The 15,873-nt window shown below is 41.3% G+C and overlaps 1 protein-coding gene across 1 annotated transcript in view; it reads left to right on the forward strand.

Moving 5' to 3' along the window:
• The window catches only part of Ush2a (usherin), a 653,036-nt gene that overhangs the window by 345,478 nt on the left and 291,685 nt on the right, over positions 1-15,873 (forward strand). The window contains exon 34 of the mRNA XM_060365102.1: positions 5,002-5,149. Coding sequence (XP_060221085.1) covers positions 5,002-5,149 — 148 coding nt within the window. The remainder of the gene's footprint in view (positions 1-5,001; positions 5,150-15,873) is intronic.

Genomic DNA, 15,873 nt, shown 5'->3' on the forward strand with positions numbered 1-15,873 from the left:
TTTTTTAAGTTTAATAGCACATCTGAAAATAACTGAATATAAACATGAGGTTGTCCCTATTTGTTTTAAACACCCTCTTCATTTTATAGCAATACCTATATGAGGGTATTTGCTTTGATAAATGCCATAGAAAATATTCTGCTCTTGATTATGAATAAATTTACATTTATGTAGACACTGTGTACGCATTCATTTTACTTAACATGCTCGTGAATGCTCAAAATATTATACCATGAGAAAATAAACTGCATCCAACTGTTGTTAACTGTCTGACTTGACAGCACAAAACAAGGGCAGGCAGACATTGTGGAACTCCTGCTCCGAGAGGCCCTGTGTGCCTCGCTGCTCAGCACAGCATGTGGACTCGGGACATGACAGCTCTGTTTTCTTACAGTCATGTTACTAAAAAGCTAAGGAGTGTACAAACTTGATTCTCAAAAGCTAATAGTGAAGTCTACACTGTTTTCGAAATAGCTGTACACGCAAAAACCATGAAGAATCTCCATTGCTTGGAAGCAATCAAGATCAGACAGAAATCGTTGAAATTTGGGGTTTTTAGCAAGAGGAGAAATGGCATTAAAATGTTCAGTTCCTAAGGCAATTTTTAGGATATGCTGTGAAGTCAATCAAAATCCATGTCAATGTCCTATACTTTATAGTTTTGTTTTAGCTTGAAAACTAAGTACCATTAGCTTACTGTTTCCCCTGAGTTTTAATTCAGATTTTACTACTCTGTAACCCAGAGCAAGTGTCCTGAGGCAGGTCAACTTTCTTTTTTTTTTTTTTTTTTTTTTTTTCAGGACAAAAATTAGGACATTGAACTTAATGGTTTTTAATGTCTTTTTTTTGAGATCCTGAAAATTCTGTGATGCTAAAAAGGTAACCCCAAATAATTACAATATGTGTCAGGTCTTGAGCATTGTTGATGTCAGAGGTCATGATGACATGGATGTCCTTGAGCCCTAAAGGTCATTAAGGAGACAAACTTGCTTGTGCTCCTTTTAATTCCACTGTATTTATCAGGGCAGAAAACATCCTAATGCATCTTTAGGGAGTATTCAACTAAAAGTTTTTTTTGTTCATTTGTTTGTTTTAACTTAACTCGGTTAAGCAGTAAATCCAATGAACCATAACATTTTAGGTTCATCCTGGTTAATTAAGGGATTATTGTATATTTCACAGTTTCAATATAATAACCAGCTCTCAAGGTCATTAGATAAGTGGTGGAGAGCAGGTGTTCAACAAAGCACAGTGGCCTTTATGGATTGTCTTAGCGCGTTGGCTAAGTGCTGGGAAAGAAATCTCACACACCCCAGAGCCCCTCGGTGGTGTTTGAAACAGAGGAAGACCCACTGGGGATTTGAACCCCTGGGATGCACAGCGGGCACACGAGGCAGCAGAATCGCTCGGTGTCAATCCACCTAATGCTTGCATTAGACGGGGTTATAAGAACTGGAAGCAGAGAAATTGCATCTCTCCACTTGAGCGTGCAGAGCCCTGATGGTACCTGCAGGAGAAAAGGAGCTGCAAAGATGGTTCCTACAGGAATAACTGAATGACCACCGAGTGGCATCACCTCCCAAGGAGGCTGAGGCTTTGAATATTGCTACGTGATTTCTTTTGGAGACGTGAGCCTGCCTCCACAGCCTGCAGTCTCTGTGTTTGTTTTGAAATTTGATAGGTCTTAACAGTTCCTAATAAATACGGTAAGTTGGCCATTATGGAAAGATGGCATTAATGCAGGCAAGGGTCTAGGCTAGTGTTTGAAAACAGTACTAGCTGTTTTGATACTTGGTGGACGTTAAATAATGGAAACAGTGAGCTTGACCTGTGTGTGTGTGTGTGTGTGTGTGTGTGTGTGTGTGTGTGTGTGTGTGTGTGTGTGATATGTATGTGATTGTGTCTGTGTATTGGCGGAGGAGCAACTGTGTGTGCATGTAGAGGCCATTTGTCTTCTATCACTCTTGACTTCATCTTTTGACACAGTCTTCCTTTGTTGATGAGCTCAGGCCTCACCTATCGTCTAGACCGGGCAGCAAGCTCCAGCAATGCCCCCCCCAAGCACTGGGGCTCACATGTGCACCCCACCAAGCCATCTCTCTCCAGGATGCTGGCGATCTGGATTCGGGTTCTCATCCATGGTGGGCACTGTACCACACTGGCTCTCAGGCTCGACTTCCCAGGAAAAGACTAGGAGGAATAAAGCAACTGTGAGGGGTTTTTTGTCCCCCTTCAGGACTTATAATATCCTGAAGTCTTCATACCCTTGGTCCTGCTTATCTGAAAACAAGATACTAGAAAAGAGAATGCTAGCTTTAGTAGTACCTAGCAGTCATTATTTCAAAAACTGCACGGTAATGAGATTACATACACATTTTACTGTACCAACTAAAGTCTCTTCAGATCAGAAGTTACCCATCGGCTGGGGGTAGCAACCCAATATCATGAATTTTGTCTTTAAGTGTCTGTGATTGACTAAAAGCAGGTGGACGTAGCTTACTACCTCGCAGGGTTTCATGATCCTTTCTGTTTTATAAATACATCTCCAATCGATCCAGCTATTTATTTATTTTCCTAAGTTGGAATTTCAATCCACATTAGATAAATCAGATATGAGTTTAAGAAGGGCCCTCAAAATGCCAAAACTGAAATGAAGTTGCAAATATTTCTGTTGTTTCAACAACTCCTTACACCCCGGTTCTCTGGCTGAAAAGATCATGTCATGAGTCCCCGAGGCCCTTCTTTGCCAGGCAACCAGTTTGTAGATTTCAGGCAACAGTCAGGGAATAGCCCTTCCAAAGAGGATATTGTATTTGTTTTTAGAAAACATTGTAAGTTTCCCAAAAGCTTTCCAATTTAAGTTTATGTACTATTTAAATAAATGCACTAGTGTACACCACATAGAACAGTGCTTCTTTAGAGAGAGGTAACAAAGGGAAATGCTGTAACATGAATGTAAGTCAAAAAGAAAATCATAACAATCAGAATTAAATCGCATTTGTGATCAGTTTAATAGTAATATGCTGCCACATGCTTTGAATCTAAGGGGTAAAGCTCTGAGACTCATGTGAACATATTCCCCCTCTTTAAGAAAGGGGGTGTCCTGAGAGTGTCAGCTTGATAGCTCAGGTGTCACACATGGCCCTGTCTCCTGGATATTTTCTGAGACTGTAGCATGTAGGTGACATGCTTGTGTTTTCAGTTTTAAAGAAACTATTCTCAAAGCTGGTTCTTGGGTCAGAGGTGGTTTCTTATGTCAGGTTTGGTCATACAACTAGAGGATGTGGCTTGATTGCCAAAGGCTCCATCCTCAGGAGGACTAGCGCTCTTCTTTACATGGACATATATGCATGTCTACATCAGAACACGGTGGGAAACCAGAGCATCTGGTTAGTCCCCTGCCTTACTGCAGTTGTGTCCACGAATAATGATGGCAGTCATCTGGGACTTGCTTAAGCCCATGGGAAATTATTCTGAAGACAGGGGTTACTGCTGTTTCCTCCCCCTTCTCTCTCTCTCTGTGTGTGGGGGGGATGTACGCGTGCATGCACTCATGTGGAGATCAGCCTTGGACGTCTTCCCTTATATGCTGTGCACCTTGTTATTTATTTGCTTAATCATTTACCCCAACCCCCTTTTGGTGTGTGTGCATGTATGTGTATCGTATGTTTGTGCATGTGATAGGGATGTGTGTGCTTCCCCTTTGTTTTTTGAGACTCTGACTGAACCTGGAGCTTGCATTCCCCCCACACCGGCTGGGGCTGAGCCCTGGTGACCCATCTGCTCCATTCGCTGGAGCGCTGGGTAAGGCAGAAGTTTGCCATGCTTGTTCGGGATCCTTATGCGTGTGGCACAGCTGCTTTACCCACTAAGCTGTGTCCCAGGGGAGACCTGGTTGGTTTTGAAACAGGTTCTCGCACTGGTCTGGAGCTCCCTGATTAGGCTGAGCTGGCTGATCAGCAAACGCAGTGACTCTGTCATCAATGCCTCTCCAGGAAGCTCACATGCCTAGCTGACTTCCGTGTGTTCGTGGGATTGCACAGGGATCCTTGGGTGAGCGTGTTACCAGCTGAGCTGTCTCAGCAGCCCCTGCTGCAGAGTTCTTTCAGGAAGTGAACATCGTTATAACTGGCTGACTTTCATATCACTCATATATGTGTGTGTGTGTACATGTCATATTAGCAATCACACATATACACATGTGTGTGTGTATCATATATACTCAAGCAGTTTTCTCATGTCATTGTTATATAAAATTACAATTGCTTGTGTTTGCTAAAGATGGAATAGTAGCCCTATATGTAAGTCACAATTTCAAAAAAAAAAAAAAAGGATTTTCTGGTAAGTTTGAAATAATTTACAGTCATCGTGAGAAAATCCAATGGTCCAATGTCTTGAATGTCTTCCTTTTATTTCTGGTGTTAGATGTTATTTTGGGGATCATTTTCAGTTCTTCACCGTGACTTAAGGGGATCTATGTCTTCTAACACAATTACTTGTGGTATTGAAATATGAGCTGCAGGCTACACCAAAGTGAATGGAGCGAGTGCCATCCCATGTTCTTCAACCAAAAAACAAACAAACAAAAAAAGGTGTTTTTAAAAAAATATTCTTAAGTCCCTATTCTTTTTCTGATGTGGTGTTCTCTCTCTGTGTGTGTGTGTGTGTGTGTGTGTGTGTGTGTGTGTGTGTGTGTGTGTGTGCTTCTTTCTGAGACCCTCTGCATACCAGCAGAACTGCCTACCTGGTCAACATGTGCCCTGTGTCTCTAGGCTGAAACTTAGGCCAGTTCTTCATGTACCTGGTAATTTTGTACTTATTGAGGATGAATTCTCATATCTTAAATGGCAATCTAACCACGTGTCACACCTCAGCATAGAAACAATCGCGTTTGGGGTGGCGAAGGGAATATTATTTTAGACGACCTCCTACGAGTCGTCTCTTCTGCATTCATCTGAACCTGGACAGCAGGCCTGAGTGTTTCTCTCTGCACCGGCTTAGGTGTGCACGGGTGGTAGCTGCGCAATGAGTGAGCCCAGCCAGACCCTAATGGAGGAGACGGTTCCAGAAGGTGTACCAGCCCCCAGAGCCCACTCCTACTCCCCAGACTCCTTTAACATCTCCTGGACGGAGCCCGAGTATCCGAATGGTGAGTGAACTCTTTTAGCCTGAAGTTAAAAACATGATTAGCAAAAGTAAATTAATATTCTAAATGGCAGCTTATATGTGGTACTTAATTTTTAATGATCATTTTATCACATAAAATACCTGAGATCCTATCCCTGCAGGCAGGGAGGTGAGCTGTGGAGGCTGACGTGCAGTTTTGGTGGCTCAAAAGTGCTCCCTCTTGATAGCTCCTGTGTACTGCATGCCATTGTTTGGTGTGAGCCAGGAGAGTGGACAGGGAGGAACGGAGACTCCGGGAGAGCGCAGCTTTGAGAGTGACATTGTCTTTAAGGACTTTCTGTTCTCAGCGGCCATTAGTTCCTCCTTGGAGAAGTAAAGAGGCAGGAAGTTCATGTACACAGTGTGTTTCAAATGTTTGTGAGTTAATAAGTTTATTTTAAAAGCGACCACTTGGAACTCACATTCCTTAGAATGCTGTTTATAAATATTTCAGCATGGAGATTTAAGCAATGCATGCATTAAACATGCACACACTTAACTTAAGGTGCATTGTATTTCTATGTGATGTATGCATCCTTGTGCTATTTAGAGAGTTAAAAGCTATCCAGTTAAAAGACATGAAAACAAAGCCTTATTATAAAGACATTTAAATAGGCTTCTGAAGACTTATCTATTTATCCGGTTATTGGAAATATCTTTAAAATTTGTTTAACATAGAATTCTTGTTAAACTCTGGAAGAAGGAACAGGATATCAAACCATATCTGTCTTCGTGATAAATATCAAAATCTATTAATATTACAGAAACCATTTTTATAAAAAAAAAAAACAATAAAAAAAACCCTCATTGTTGAAAACTGAAGCGGCTTCTGTAAGTATAACCAGAAAGAATAAAACAAAACAAAAACCTTGCAGTTTTACTATTGTCTCATGTTTATCATGAATTAAGCTTTTAGCAAATGCAATAGCTATAGTTGAGGAAATGGAGAGAGTTATAGTAATTACAGGGAGTCATTTTTCTCTGCCATTGAAGCTACTCCTGTATCTTTTCAACTTTCTTAACAAAAATAAATGATGTCTATAGGATACTATATTAAGCAGCCAGAGTTCTTGTCATGCTTGTGACTCCACAAAGAAATCTGTCTAGTCTTCAGGTGTCAGTGAAATGTTGCTGATCTGTGCTGACTGGCTGCCACCCAGCTACCTGGTTTGCATAGGACACTTCCTTCTTCCCAGTTTGCTAGTTGTCCTTTGAACTTCTCCTGCCCTGCTTGTCTAGGGGAAAACATTTTCTCATTTTGAGCATCTTCACTTGTCATATTCTGTGCTCTTGCAAAGTGGTTTTTAAATATATTCAATAAGCAAGAGATAAAGAATATTTGCTAACACTTTTATGATATCATAATGCATTTAATCATAGTAGAATTTTCTACATTTTCATAGTGGGGCAATGATTAAAGGAGCTTTAGAAATCGCTCAGATTTAAGATCATGTGCTACTCTTCCAGAGATCCTGAGTTCATTTGTCAGCTCCAGTGTTGGTCAGCTCACAACCACCTATAAGTTTAGCTTGAAGGGCCCTTTGTCACACACACACACACACAAAATAAATCTTGTAAGAACTTTTTAAAGGACTACTTTTCATGACTCTTCTTCCCTTTTTCCAGATTCTCCATTGTTTCCTTTCATTGACTGGTAATGGAGAGAGGTGCCATCTGGTTCCCCAAACCACCCTGCCCTCTGCCTGTTTCCATAGGCCCTGCATATCCCTTACATTCCTGAAGAACCAACTTCATATCATGTAGTCTGGTGGCCAGGTGACCCCCAACTGCTTCAACCCACCTATATGCCACTTGTCCCTTTGAGACTTATTTTCACTTTTGTGTGTTAATGTCAAGCCAAACAACATGGGGAGTCTCGGAAGTGAGATGGCCATGTTATTCTGGGAATCTCACTGAATTTTACAAGTCGAGGTTAACATCCCTTTTTCTCCCTGCCTTTTCCTATAGAATCCCAACTCATCTGTATACGTTAGCCACAGTGAAGCCATACTATTCTTCTTTCAGTGTAAGCGTTCTCACTACTCTTGACTACATGATCTTTTCGTTTCGTTTTGTTGGTTTTTGAGACAGGGTTTCTCTGTGTAACCCTGGCTGTCCTGGACTTGCTTTGTAGACCAGGATGGCCTCAAACTCACAGAGATCCACCTGCCTCTACTTCCCTGAGTGCTGGGATCACAGGAGTGTACACATGATGTTTTCAATGTCTTCTTTGTGACAGTTACGTCCTGTGCCCTGGACTTAATGTTCTTTAATTACCCAACTGACACTCCCACCAGATGCCCCAAACTGCTGATCATTTACTTCCTTCCTGTAGAAAGCCTGAAAAGAATTCATGTCTCTTGGTGCAATTCTACATTGGAAAGCCTGCCATTATAGGCCTCACCTCATGGTAGTGAGGAAATGTTTTGAAGTGCTGTTAATTGCTGTTTCTCAAACTTGCCTAATTACCGGAACCTTGTTGGTGATACCGATTTAAGAATCTGATTCTCAGGCTCCACCCAGGCTTGTTGACAGGTGAAGACTAGGATGCTGTTGTAAATGTTAATAAACTTTCCTCGCTTCGATTTTTCCTTGGGACACTGTGTTAGTTACGTGGGTCCTTGTTGCAACACAATACCTCATGAAAGCCGCTGAGAAAAGGCTTTATTTTGAATCACAGTCCAGAGGAATAATTCTTCATGGTGGCCAACAGATTCATGATGATGGGAGCTTTTTCTTTTTATTTAGACTGGCACTCCAGCCCATGAAAAAAATTCCACCCAAACTTAAGGTGATTCTACCCACCTCCATTAAGCCGTTCTAGGTAACTTCTCACAGGCAAGCCCAGATGCTACACTGATGTCTGTAATTCTTTACAGCATAGAGTCCCTTCCTGGAGGAGAGCCCATCATATTGACAGTGGCAGTGAACCACCCAGGTCCCTATTGCGACCTTCAAAGGTTTCTATCCCATCTGACACTCAGCATGTCCAGTCGGCTTCACACCCCATCCGCTGTCTCTCATCATGCTCTCCCTTTCATGTCATACTCCTCAAAATGAACACCACCCACTTGTACCAGCCCAAACCCTTGGATTTTACCCTGCTCATCCTTGACTCCATTGCATCCTCTGAATCCTCTTGTAGGGAAGTCAAAGAGAGCTTGAATCGCCTATTGTATGCACACTCAAGAGCAGAGAGAGAATGGATGGAGGTCGCCTGATAGTGTGCAGCTCACTCTCTCTATTCCATCCAAAGCCTATTGAATAGTGTCGCCCACATTCATGGTGGAGCTTCCCACAGCAATTAGCTCAATTAAGGAACTCCCCATAGACATGCCCACAGGGCAATACAATACAGTTCCTCAAGGAGGTTCTTTTCACACGAGATCAAGATTAAGCCAAGTTGACTTGGCTTAAAATTGACCAAAAAACACACATCAAAATAGCTGTGATCATTGAGCAAGAATGTAACAATCTAGGGTAGGGCTGTACTTGTTTCTGAAGACTTATACGGAATACCATGATGTGGAGGACTCTGGCAGGAAATCAAAGGAGAAACTATGGCAAAAAGCTCACGTGGGCTCGTGTTTATCTAGCTTTCTCATCCAGCCCCGGAATACCTACCTAGGGAATGGTGTCACCCACAATGGGCTGAGCCTTTACACATCATTTAACAGTCAAAACAAGCACTCAGAAGACATGCCCAAGGGCCACTCCAATCAGGACAATCCCTGAGCTGAGACCCTCCTCTCTGGTGACTCCAGACTATGTCAAGTTGACAGTTAAAGTTAACTATGATAGTACTCTAATTCCTGAAATTAGCCCATGAAATTAATAATATCCCCATGTACAGATGTAGAAAATTGGATTAATAAGAATTAAACAATTTAATTACTCAAAGTCAAGACAGCTAATTAAGGAGGAATGGGCTATGAAAAAAAAAATCTGTGAATGGCAAAAATTCATAGTCTTATTCCTTAGTCTGTCTCTAGCTTTTGCACACTTGTCCTTAACATAAGGTTCTGACCAGACATATGAAAATAAAAGTGAAAGTTTTACTCATTCACTCTTAATCTCATAACGGAAAAATTCAGATGTTTTCGTAGGTCTGTTGTTATTTTCTCTGGTATTAAAGAAGTAATTGTGTATTTTCTTAAAGTTTCATTCTGAAATAACTTTGAATGGCCAAATATAATTCTTCTTTCCCCCAGTTAGTGTTCAGTTTTAACAGGTACAACAGATTCCAAGATTCAGTGAGCCACTTAGGAAAACTGCTTGACAGTTTGGAGCAAACCTTGGTTAACTTTTATGAAACACCTCCCATCAATTTGTCAGGTAGAATCTCCCAAGCACAGCCTTTTTTAGATTCTGTCGATGCCATTTTTAGGCAAGCACAAGAGTAATAAGGCACTCCTCCGCGGTGTGAGAGCCTCTCTCTCTCTCTTCCTTTTTAATTGAAGGATCAAGCATTCACACAGGGAGATATCTGCCACACTCAATAAGCCTCGGGACCTTGGGGGCAGTGTGCAGTTGATGTTCTGATTGCCAAGCCTCACTGACAAAAAACAAACAAATGGGTTTGGAGCGTCGATATTCACTGTGCATGCTGTTTTTATGGTGCACGGACACAGTGTTGTTTAATTCTTACAGTAAACATAATTCTTCAGTGTAAATAGAGATACCCTGTATTAAATTTACATTGTATTGTATTGAATTTCCTTGCTTACATATGACAACCTATTGAGCACCCTAAGAAATACAATTTGACATGGCATGATGAAGAGGCAGGAAGATATATACCCCAGTGGCTATGCTTTACAGGCAATTATGATTCAGCTTGCCTGCTAAATTAAACACCTTAAAAATTCTATCATCATGGAAACAGATGACAAACTCCAAAGTGCTTTACATTAACCAGCCAATGAAAATTAAGTATTCATTTTGCAAGTTTTCATTGAAGAACAGAGTGTGTGGAACTGGGATTAAATATCCCAGTTCTCTCTCTCTCTCTCTCTCTCTCTCTCTCTCTCTCTCTCTCTCTCTCTCTCTCTCTCTCTGTGTGTGTGTGTGTGTGTGTATCTGGTGTGTGCTTATGAATAAACTCATAGATAGGCAAACTATAATACAGTTTTGATTGGATATCTTGCTGATTAGTGCCCCAAATGGTTAATCAAGAAAAGGCTCAGAGAATCTGATGAAAATGACAGTGGTGTGTTTCCTATTCTTTTGCCTTTCAGTGTCCACACACTGCTCTCCTCTATGCCTTCAAGGCTGTAGAAGAAATAGATACACAGAATTCATGATGTAGGATGCTGCGTGTTCAATAAGGCCTGAGTATGCTGGGACCAACATGTAGCCAAGCTACCTTTTAGCTGTAAGATATCACTGTGTTGCTGAAATTTATCTCAGATGTGGTATTCCCTCTGTAAGGTGGGGGCAGAGCTCACTGGCATATCCATGCACTTGCCCTCTCTACCATACTGCTGTCTTCGAACCCATGAGATAGCAAAAAAAGAAGAGAGTGAGGAGAATAGAGTCTCGGAGTTTCTGCCCTGGCACCTTTCCTGCTGGGCCTGGGTTCATCTACAAAATGCTAAACTCCATCCACGAACCTTTCCTGTAATTCTAGATCATCCTCCAAGTTCCAGAACCTGGTGTAATCCTTTCCACTTATAGATAGAAGTACGTCTGCCTGCTCCTTGCCTCTGGTGAGGGCGGTCTGCGGGGAGTCTTGGCCATTAGTCGGAAGGGTTGGGTTACAGTCGCTTTCTCGCTCCTCCAGCCCCCCACTCTCGGCTCTGTAAATGATCCCTTAGTTAGAGCTACTTCAGCTGCTCACTTGCATTGCTAACTGTTGCAAGTTTAATTGATTCTTAAATCTCATTTTATCTACCTTTAGCATATTTGTGTGGTGGAACGAGGATAGCTGCAGAAATACATTTCAGCAGCTTTCTTTCATTCTAGGAGCAGTAAACAATAAGTAAAAGTTAAAATTGTTAAACCTTGTCTCGTTTAGAGCATCTGTGTCTTAAAAGCAATGGAGGAAGATCCACATTCAAAGGTGCTGGACGCAGATCATTCGCTGACATTTGCATCTTAACTGACTTGCTGACATCCCAGGGAATGGTTTCTGCTTCTTATTGTGGAATCTCTGTTAGTTATAGTCTCAATGTCTGTCCACTCTATTCCACAGGCATTTCTTTCAACAGACTTTATACACACGGCACGTGTCGCCGTCTGTCTTCTTGGTTAGAGTATCCATTTGCGAAGGCAGCAATCAGCGCTTTGGTGCTACTCCTCCGTTCCCTGCGTGTAGACCAATGCTTTCCCCACCGTAGGCACTCCAGGGCAGTTACCCACAAACACCAAACGATACAAAATCTTACAGATTTTTAAAAATATGCTCTATAAGGTTTAACTCAGCATCACATTTGTTTGGTTCTTTCTGCGTGTGGTTAAGGGAAGGAAGCTCTGGTGTGCACACAGCAAAGCCTTTCACACCCTCCAGCAGTGAGGAGGGGGAAGATCGGCCTTTGGACACAGAGATTTTGGAGATGCTGACAGTCTCCTGTTTAACTTGAGTTGTGATTATATAATCTAAAAAGTAGTTAAAGCTGTCTTTCCCTTGAGGAGAATCACAAGTCCTCTTCAAGTGTGCTGTTGCCATATTCCTGTTTTAGTTCCAACTACTTGCTTCATATTCGTGGAAAAAAATAGCCCTAACATTTGTTATCAATGTATCTTTTGTGTCTCACTTTTCCTCACTTCCAATGTCTTCCTCCTCCACTTGATTTTATATGTGATTTTGGATTTTTGGATTTTTTTTTTTAATCCCTTCGTCTTGCCCAAGTCAGTACAAACTCAGAAAAGCATCAGTGATTGTCTAAGATATTCAAGGCTTCAACCTCCTTTCAAATTAGTGCTTTATGTTACCCTTTGGCTACACCAATGAGAAGCCAATACTGATAGAAACAGGATATCGATAGTGAACATCACACTTCCTTCCCTTGTGCAGTGGGAACTTACTGCACGCACTCTGGGAGCAACTTCCTGAGACACAGCTTTTTATGTATCCCATTTTTGATGGGATAGCTAACTGGATCTAATGCAGCCCTATGGGAGCATCTGCTGTAAGAGACTTAGCCATGCTGGGATCTTCATCTAGAGCCACTGCTCCTAGTGCCTGACTCCACCTGCCATTTGTTGGTTGTCTAGATTTCTTGCAGCACTTACCATTTTCCCCTAAGTCTTGATTGGCTCAATATTCAATTATACCCATGCCTAACTCTCTTCTTATATAAGAACAGGTTCTATTTCTTATTCTTTCTGTCCTTCAAAATACCAAAGATGCTACAATAAATGTTAATGTTTTCAATGGGCCCATTTTGACCATGTTTAGGATCATAATCTACACACGTCATGAGCCTCAGTCTGCCCCAGGATAAGCCACCAGTTTTATATGTGTTGCTCTAAGCAGTTTTTATAACTTCATTTTGTGCTTTGGCTATCACACATGTGCCTCAGTGCATTTTGATTACTCTCACATCCAACCTATCTTAGCCCCTTAAAATCCCCACTTAAAAGTCCCTTTCCAAGATTCATGTCTTTTTTGTTTGTTTTGAGACCAACCAAGTTTCAGCAATGCCACAGGTTTGAAATTATCCACTGGAGCCCAGTGGCTCACTACGTGTGTATATTTTTTTAAAAAAAAGAGTTGGTGTTTTAAGAAGTGTTCAGCTTCCCCTCAGACCATTCATGAACATCAGCATCCTAGTTAAGGAAGGAAAACATCTCTTTAGGGAGAGTTTGAAATGTCCACTACTTTGTATTAGCACGTCATTATCAGTTTAGAAACCTGAGCTCAATGAAGTTTAAATCATCAAATTAATACACATTTTTATTGCTTCCTATAAATATTTTTTAATTTGCATTTTCAATGATTCTTACTTTATTTTATTTCTATCAAAAAGTCTCCTACTAAAAACAGCAGTTATAAAATCTGCCTATATAACTTGATGCAAACTAAAAATGTTCTAGGAAGAAGCCCTTCCCATGCTTTTATAAGCAACCTACATGAAGCTTACTTAATCACTAAGAAAACAGACACAAAATTAGAAGAATTAGGTAAAATAGAAAGAGGACAAAACATGATGAACAGGATCAAAATTCATTACAAACATTTTTTGGAAAGTCATAATGAAGCCCATTATTATATATAATTAATGCATGATAATAAAATACTTAAAAATTAAGAACATCCTCCCATTAGAATGTTCTTTCCAAATGATGCTTTTTATTGTCTACTATTTTACCAGGAACCTGTCCTTAGCACCATAATTCAGGGCATGATGGGTCATGGCCTAGCACAGCCTAGATGGGGGAGAGGCCTAAGGTTGCCACAGTCTCTGTGAGTAGGAGACAGTTTTAGCAGGTGCAGGCTCTGAACCATGACAACATCCCACTTTGCCTCGATTTGAAACCTGGTGCTTTGTTGGTAAGATTTGGACCACAACACAGAATATGCAGAGACATAAACACTATGAGCCTGACCTGCCCCAAGGCTGGCTTCCATGGCCCAATTCCCTACTCTGAGAAGGGACGGCGGCTTCTTTCTGTTGCTTGGGGCAGGCATGGTGGATCACCGACCGCATATGGCATGGTCAGATAGCAGTTTGGAGCCTCTCCCTCCTTGTCTGTAGTATATAGAGTAGCTTATGACACACGCAGACTCCTAAGTAGCCATGATCCTGGCGCGTTCTGAGATGATGTTAAAATTGCCAAGGTGACCATGGAAATGGAGTGGAGAGAAATCTGAAATGGAGTCAACTGGTAGAAAAAGTATGGAGATGTCAGGAAGGATTTGTAGAGGAACCTTAGTCACCCATAGGCATAGCACTACAATCATCTTTTAGCCTCTCCTGCAGGTGCTGTCAGGTGTAGTTTGTCTCTAGAACACAGGGTAACTTGTGTGTGTGTGTGTGTGTGTGTGTGTGTGTGTGTGTGTGTGTGTGTGTGTCTGAATATGTGCATGAATATGTAGGAACACTTGGACACTAAAGTTAGACTGCAGCCTCACCCACTCCATGTCACACCTGGATACTAACATTTCTGCATAGTTGGATTAACTGTCAAAATGCTCGATTTTTATCCCAGCTCATCTGCCTCGTGCCCATATTTGTGGAAGCCCTTCTCTCGACATATGTCATTGCTACCTGGTTTCCTGGCATAGATTTCTAGGCTTGACTCACTGGAGTCAGGAAGAAAAAAAATAGAGGAGAGGACAGAAGAGAAGGGGAAGGAGGGGAAAGGAGAGGAGCTGTCGCTGTCACTGAAGAGGATGGAGAACTCAAAAGATAAGCCAAAAACTGGTGATCTGGGACTGGAAAGTGATGCTTAGGACAAAAGCTTAGGAGTTCCTGGTGGTCCCCCAGGAGTCACTAAATTAGAGAATAGCTTCCTCATTGACCACAACCACATCTTAACTCTTGCCAAAATGATTCACTTATACTCTTTGGGAGAAAACAAGTGAGTACTTAGAATTTAGTGCAAAAATCAAGAGTGGTTAAAATTTTAAAGTTCATGCCTAAGGAATTTCAGTTACTTATATTTACAATTTATTTCTGTAAAATATCTTACCTCCGAGCATGACAGATAAGTGAGATGCTGTGCACAGAATCCTAGTGAAAAAAAAATTGAAATTCTCTGCTCTGCAGTTATTTAAGAAGAGGGAAATGTTGATTGAGTGTTTTCTACTTCTGTGGGAAAAGCAGGCAAGGTCTTAACTTCTCTTTAAGAGTGTCGGAAACACACATGGGGTTACGGGAGGGGTTGAGGGGTTAAATGATTGTTTTCCCAAAGATCCTAACACACTACAACTTTTTTGTCGTTCTGTCACTGTGGTCCTGTTTCACTCTTCTTCCCTTGATTTTCTTTGGATTTACGAGTTGTTCTCTGTCCTTGTTTCATTTGCCAGAGAGGACGTCATGGGTGCCTTGTTAAGTAGCATTATTAGTGTTCTACAGAGGATCACACTAGATGCCAAGGAAAATGGGTGTTAGCAGAGGCAGGCTCCCATGCGTATTTTTGCAGCCAGAAAAGGTACATGGTGAGAAAACAATGATTTCATCCTCAAAACATAGAAATTGAGGAAACCCACAAAATTCAACTGTAAAAAGTAATCTCCAAGAAGAATAAAGGGGCCATTGCAAGAACTATATTAAAATCCTTACTTATTTAAAAATCTTAGATAATTTCAATGAAAGTGAAAGTGTGCTAGATATCAAGCCAGAGGATATTATATGTAACGTATTGATCATTTGCTAATCATTGGTGTATTTAGATGCTAGGGATTGAACACAGGGGATTATACAACAAACACACACATTTGAAAAAATAAAGAATCTGTGTCATCAATATGTCAGCCCAAAGGTCGATGAAGGTTCTTATGAAATGAGTGGGAGACAAACTGCTGTGAGGAGGTCTAGGTGAGCAATTTCCTCCCAGGACAGATGGATACTAGAAAAAAAGAGCCCTGGTATTGTGTCTCCAGGAGGAACATTATTGGCAACAGGTGAAGGTTGGGTCTATTCTGCAGATATTTACCAAATTGGCCATAAACCTCAAAATCAGGATCCTGGAAACAAGCCTTGAGTGACTTCCTCTCTACCCTTGGCTTTGCTAGATTCCGTCTTTAAAGTGTGCTCTTTT

The sequence above is a fragment of the Meriones unguiculatus genome, chromosome 11, assembly GCF_030254825.1.
Source record: "Meriones unguiculatus strain TT.TT164.6M chromosome 11, Bangor_MerUng_6.1, whole genome shotgun sequence".
Classification (NCBI taxonomy): Eukaryota; Metazoa; Chordata; class Mammalia; order Rodentia; family Muridae; genus Meriones; species Meriones unguiculatus.